Genomic DNA, 7,014 nt, shown 5'->3' with positions numbered 1-7,014 from the left:
TATATTTTAAATATTACTATATATAGAAGCATTTGACACCAATTGTGGTCAAATAATGTAGTGGGTTAGGCAACTTTTACTTTCATAACCTCATATTTACCGTCATATTTCATTTTATTGATAATTTTGCACCTAAAATCTTCTGAGGTTACTTAAAAAAAAATACAACATATTAATTAAATGTAGGCGGTTTAAATGAACCCTTTAGATGAAACCCTTCTGATTACTTCTTATAGACCGCAAAAACTGTGGACCATAGATTAGACCCCGGATGAGAATGACGTTAGGTATCGGGAAGTTAATTGAAGGACAGCAATTGGAGGCGGCACTACCGCCGATGACGGATGGTATCCTGCAGGTGACATCTCCCTCTGGGTATCGTCCGGTCGGGGATATATCGCGATCATGGGGTTTAAAGGATCGTCTTTGTCTCATCGTATCTGGGTTGATAAGTACATTTTCCCGGGAAGTTAATTTCCGCAGTTACGGAGGGATAGGTGTAAGGTATATTTTAGGAATCTTGAAAGAAATTGTTTAATAAACCTCATTTATTTTTCAAACCAAAATTCTTTTCACTCCAGTTTTCAATGGAAATACAGATGTTAATGTATCATTAGTCCAAATAATCATCAAGTCACAGTAATCGTTTCTATGTGGTCAGCCTATCTCAAAAACGAAATGTTGAATAAAATGGAATTATGTATTTAATTGTAATATTACTGCAACTGTTTCGCCAAAATCAGCTTGTTGAAAGCACCATTTTACATCTTCGATTTTACATTTTTCTGGAAATAGGCCCTAACGATTTTGATTGGGATCGATGTTTAATTAAATGGTCTAAAATTTCAGCTATGTTTTTAACCTCATTAGTCTGACAGAATTTAAATGTTAAATTTTTAAAAAACTCTAGTTCTTCTAATATATTATTAATTTTGTAAATGTGAAACAATCAACAATTTCTCATTAAATTGACCATTTAATTATTATTATTAAGGATTAAATAAGCAATATGAAAAAAGTGATAATTGAAAAAAAAAATATGACACTCATATCTCAAATTTAAAAAATGGACTCGTTTTTTCTGTTGCATCATTTACTTCTAAACATACCAATTATATTCTTATTGTATAACACTGTATAGTAATATCATTATCGTATACAACAATCAATATCAATTTAGATTAGTAGATAGTCCAGTTTAAAAATACAATAAAAAAATCATATTTAATTATTTTACTATTATAATTTTTTTTTATTAACAGTTATTTAAGATAACATGTTAATTAATGATGATATATTTGTGAGTACAGTATCAAATAATGGATTTAACTATCTCATTTCTAGAATACTTCAGGTTCCCCTGCACCCCAAAAAAAGGAACAAAATTTATTGCATTTTTTTTTCGTATATCATGAGAACTATACGCTCTAAGACGAAAAAAAACATATAATAAACTAAAGATGACAAATTTTTCTACAAATTTGGTATGTACACATTATTTCTTTAGTCTTAGAGGTTAGCATTGAGAGAGCGTTCAATATCGCGAAAATTCGACCAAGTACATTGAAGATGAAGTATGAATTTCGTTACGGTTTTCCACCCTTATCAAAATTCATATAAACCTATATATTTTATTTGGTGTATCGTATTACCTTCTATGTGAGTTAAATTAATATTTGAGTTTTATTCGTTATACTCCTTATTTATTGGCTAAACCTGCAATGTCTCGGTCCCGATTAGGGAAACCAAGGTTCTACTGAACTTAACACTAAAATAAATAAATAATTATTATTATTATATTTTTTATATAAATTGTTTTGTCGTAGACCTATATATAAGTTATAAGAAAAAATCTGAAAATAAATAAATTTTTCTGTTCTTATTTTGTATTAATTTTTTTACGTTTCCTGAAATTAGAGTCTCTATATTAGAGGTATCAACATCTAGAATATGATTCAGCACCCCGAAAATATAATGAACCGTATAAAAAAAAATATGTATTTTTTTCCTGTGAATCCTTTATTAGCTGGCTTAGTAAGTAAAATCTATGTGATGTACGCATTATTATTTTTTTTCGAAAACATATACCTTGTCTGAAAGATTAATTAATTACTTGAAACATGAAAAAAATCGAGGATAACAACAGCACTTTACTCTCTCTCCTTTCTACGCCCTCACAGGAACTCCTCATAAAGAACAACTACCTTAGAGGCCTAAATGAATGAAGCAGGTGAGACATTCTGAATGAGACCCTAAAAACCCCTGCAGCAAACCATTAGGCCTCAGTAATGACCGCTCAGAGGCTGTTTGTACTTCACCCAATTCATTGTTCCTTTTTCCTTTTGGTGTCAGGTTCCTTAGGTTTCTTTCCGAAGGACTCTGCTCCAGTTGAACAATATTAAGATCTACGAAATGGTCTACCAGGAGGGAAATTTGTATTTCAGTAGAATTCCTCTTGCTAAAACGTTTGAAAACAATAATTGTATTCATAACTGCTTAAAAATAGAATAAAATCAGAATATAAAATATAAATAATAATGCAGATTATAAATTTTATATTTATAATCTGTATTTGAAAGTATGCATATATTTATATCTTTGTAGATAATTGTTGATTATTTAAAATTTTAATTAAACAGTACTTCGATACGGAAATAAGGTTTTTATGTGTATATGATTTATTTCATTTAAAATTATTATTATTTATATTTTATATTCTAATTTTATTTTATTTTTGAACAGATGAATGATAACAAGTGAAAAAAATGAAAGATGTATTGGGTTAAGGGAGGAAACATGGAAAACAAAAATAAATTATAGAAAGAAAAAATAATAAAAGAACAAAAATGATAAAAAAAAAAAATCATATATTATTATTATTTAATTATAAATTTACAAATATTATGCCTATATTTATAAGAATTTAAAATAAACATCTGACTAGGCAATATAATTTTTTTGAATAATGTTTTTCTCTTTCTTAGATAAGAATATTTACTGTTTGAAAGAAAAAGTTTAAACTTTAACGATAATAAATCTCGAAAAGCTAATTAGTTATTCAAGAACAACCTTCATTATGGGAAATATGTCATACAAGTGATAATTTGTAGAGAGAGACGTACTAAGGAAACCTTAGAAACCTATGATGAGGAAATAGATACTGAAGGTAAGTAATAAAAATATATACTGACCGTTCTATCCAAAATAGGTTCCACATGAAACTTAAAATGAAACTAGAACTCAAATGTTTTCAGTTCTAGTAGTTGGCCAGGCTTAGAACATTTTCAAAAGACAAACAAATATATCTATTATATAAAAACGTTTTTAGTAACACCATGTAATATCATATTTTACATATGTTCACCGTGTAATATTTGATTATACCTATAAGGTGAAGTAATAAAAAATTCAGTTTAAAATAGAACACATCTTACGAAAAAAAATGAAAAAGGTTATCTGAATCGTAAGATTTTATCAAATAATAAAAAAAAGTGAACTTTTATGCATTCCAAAGATCAATCAGGACACTCGCGGGGGCTTGAACATATCATTCGTACAGAAACGTACGCAATTCTATATAAAATTGGAATTTTCTATGACTATAAATAAAGCACAAAGGCGAAGTTTTGAAAAAGTCAGTTTATATGTAACATTGAAGGTAACAATATTTACTTATTGACAATTTTATGTGGCTTTGTCAAGGTTCAGGGGCAAAGAATTAATAGAAATTCAGGGCAATTTAGAGGAAAAATTGTTACGAATATTTTTTTTTTAAGAGACACTAAATTGAAGTACAAATTAAAATGCTGGAAAAAAGACTTGAAATATACTTTTTTTTCATGCTTGCACTAAATTGAAAAAAATACAATCTGAACTGCTGAATACACATGTAAATTAGAGTTATACAATTTGACCAACGAGTAGTAGAATCAAGGGAACAGTTGTACAATTGTAAGTGGAAGTTGGTCAGCCGTTAGGTAGAGGTATCCCTCCTAGAAAATAAGAAAAAAAAAGATTTGGAAAACCCGAAATCAATGCCAATACCGACCGTCACATTTTACATACATATACATTACATACATACACTGACCTGCATCAAAACCCAAATCTTTTCAGACTTTTATCTCTTTTATTACTAGCAGTCATTCTCATTATGAAATAATAAGTATTGGTGCTTGTACGTAGTAGTTTTTATGTTAGTATTTGTGAACTAAAACTGTTGCCTTCATAGTAGAACACAACTGTTGTAAACATTTCAGATTATCAAATGCCGTTTTGGATGCAATTTTAAGGACCAGTGAGAAAAAAAAGGTCCTCTTTTTTTAATTAGACTAATTGATTATAAATGAAAATCTTTATTCTTCTAAAGAGCTACTATACGCAGGAAATATGGTATCTTGTATATTTGATTAATTTTCCTCATTCAAAGTCATAGGAAGAATGTTGACTTTTATTATAAATTCATTAACAAGAATATCTTGTTTTCAAATTTATTCAAAAAAAGTGACTTGTTTATTTCCTTGACCCTTCGATTATTTCAACTTTGAATCAATGAATGCAAATTCATACCCTTAAATTTGGCTCTTCGGTTTGTATGAAACGAAGAAACACGGTAAAAAATGAGTAAAATTAAAAAATACTACGTTTTTTGATGCTTGATTATTAAATATCACTTTAGGATTTCAGATAACAATTATTTTGTGTTCAAAAAGGTCATGTGATCCTAAACACATATTAGTCATTCATGTGTTAGATTTTTTAAAGATCTTTGGCTGTAGATATTGTAAATGATTTAAGTTTATTCTTAACTGGGCGTGTTAATAAAGTCCTAATAGGTAACATCATTCATTCAATGTAATGAGATTTGATATCTAAGAATGTAATAATCTCTGGAGCATATTTTATTTAAAATTTTACATCAAGAAATTAGTACTACTGCTAAATTATTTCGTATATAATTCGTTTATTTAAAAAAAAAAAAATGAAAAAAAAAACTCAAATGTCAGCTCAGGTAATATGATTTGGTGGTTTGTTTCTACAGTAGTGGTTAGTTTCTACTAACGACTCATTTGTAAGATATCTATTAAAACTAAAAGAACTATATTTGCACTAATTAGTTGCGATGTGTGAATTTAATTAAATAAACGAGAAAGGTTAAGTGAGGATAATACTGCCGTGATGTTTACTTAATAAAGACTGGATTAAATTTTTAATAACCCTATCTATATCTAATAAAAAATTAATATAAACCTCATATGCAAAGTGGAGTTATAGTTGTTGATAAGTCACATGTTAAGTAAATATGCACGTAGGTTATAATACACTCCACTTCACCCTGACACCCCTAAAAAATGTGATGACATTTAGATGGTAGTGCTAGACCAGGATGGGCATCGGATCTTCCCACACAAAGCCTTCATTAGACGAGGCTTGCAGGAACGCCGTTCCGCCCCACGGACCTGAAGAAAAGCGGACGTCCCAAGCGTCCCAGGATGAATCCTGGAGGTCGTGCAGCGTTGGTAAGGAGATCAACTACACCGTGAGTGGGCGAGGAGATGCTGTCAGCGTAGTAAGGAGTATCAAGTCAACCAGCTGTGGCGATAGCCCACCTACGCAGAGTACGCAATCTGTCAGATCGAATCAGCAGGTAAATAAATAGCAGTCATTTCTTGTTCCATTACCTTCTTTAGCTAACAAGTAAATCGTTTATATACGTTAAAGATTTGTTGTAATTCAAAAAACTGTTTTTCTTTGATGGCCAGACAAAAAAAAATTGTTTTCGCGGTACCCTTGTTGGACTAAAATGATTTTGCGCCACTCTTGCGGAGCTAACTATTTACATAACTTTACATATTCTAGTTATAGCGATAGTAAGCAATGAAAACCTTAAAACTTTATCTTGTTAGAACTTTTTGTACAGAAGATCTATTTAGAATATATGTGATTTGAATTGAAACAAAACATCCACCACTCTAAAGCTTTAATTAATTTATTGTAAAAAGATCTTATAATCTAAAATATTGTTAGTATTTAAAATATTGTAATGGGTATATTTAATAGTAGGTGCTAAGCATTTAAAAAGAGAATTAAAACAGCAAATTTAAAATGATCTCTTAGTGATATTCTAAAATTTTAATAGGATTGAATTTAAATCAGAAATAATTGTTTATAGTCCATTCTTAAATACTTCGGAGCCGCAAATACAATTATTTTTTTTTAATAAGGTTAGAATGTTGAGTTACAAACATAAAGGTTAAAACATATGTTTATGTAAGGTCATCATTCCTAACCCAGACTGGGGTTAAAATCATTCCTGATTTTACTGTCATTCCGAGTGATCATGTGGAGCAGCAGTTCCCAAAATCTTTTAGCCTCGGCACCGTTTTTGGGCTAAAAATATTTCGCGGTATCCTTGTTGGACAAAAATAATTTTGTGTCACTCTTGCCGAGCTAACTATTTACATAACTAAGACACATACTCTAGTTATAGTGAGCAATGAAAACCTTACAACTCATTTTTTTCTCTATTTCGGAAATTAAATTAGTCTTCTTACTTCAAATTCTTCATTTTATTAATTTTCAATGAATAAACACTGCCGATGTTTTGAACAGTTCGTTTATTTTTAAAAAAGTTACAGTGTTTTGTAACATTAAATTTTAGAAATATAGCAAAATTCTATTTTCTTTCTTTTTTATTATGGTTAATTTACATACCTTTTATTTCATTTCTGGTAATTTGGTTCAATTTACATTTGATTTTTTTTTTATCATTTTATTTATTAAAAAACTGTAATCAGGACATACTGTTAGTAACTATCACTACTATATCTATATCTCTTAAGAAAATTTATAGTTAATAACCCGGGAGCAGATAGCTCAGTTGTAAGGTATAACTCCCAGAACCCGGTTTCGAATCCAGCTGTAGCAGATAGTTATTTTCTGTTTCACTGTTGCTGTGGGTTCAGGAGCTCTCCGGTGTCCACGTAGCCTCATGAAGTAGCTACATATAGGTAT

General features: G+C 29.6%; 1 protein-coding gene across 7 annotated transcripts in view; it reads left to right on the top strand.

Moving 5' to 3' along the window:
* Positions 1–7,014, top strand: part of LOC106687560 (uncharacterized) — an 18,212-nt gene that overhangs the window by 561 nt on the left and 10,637 nt on the right. For 4 of the 7 annotated variants that reach the window (XM_014431517.2, XM_014431516.2, XM_014431518.2 and 1 more), the window contains 3 exons: positions 1,345–1,484; positions 2,985–3,166; positions 5,368–5,647. In XM_014431517.2, the coding sequence (XP_014287003.1) occupies positions 5,387–5,647 (261 nt within the window). In that variant the 5' untranslated portion in view covers positions 1,345–1,484; positions 2,985–3,166; positions 5,368–5,386. The other 3 variants (XM_014431521.3, XM_014431519.2, XM_014431520.3) reach the window with 3 other exon arrangements.

The sequence above is a fragment of the Halyomorpha halys genome, unplaced genomic scaffold, assembly GCF_000696795.3.
Source record: "Halyomorpha halys isolate HHAL.00 unplaced genomic scaffold, Hhal_1.1 Scaffold980.1, whole genome shotgun sequence".
Taxonomy (NCBI): domain Eukaryota; kingdom Metazoa; phylum Arthropoda; class Insecta; order Hemiptera; family Pentatomidae; genus Halyomorpha; species Halyomorpha halys.
This window is presented reverse-complemented; position numbering and strand designations above follow the sequence as displayed.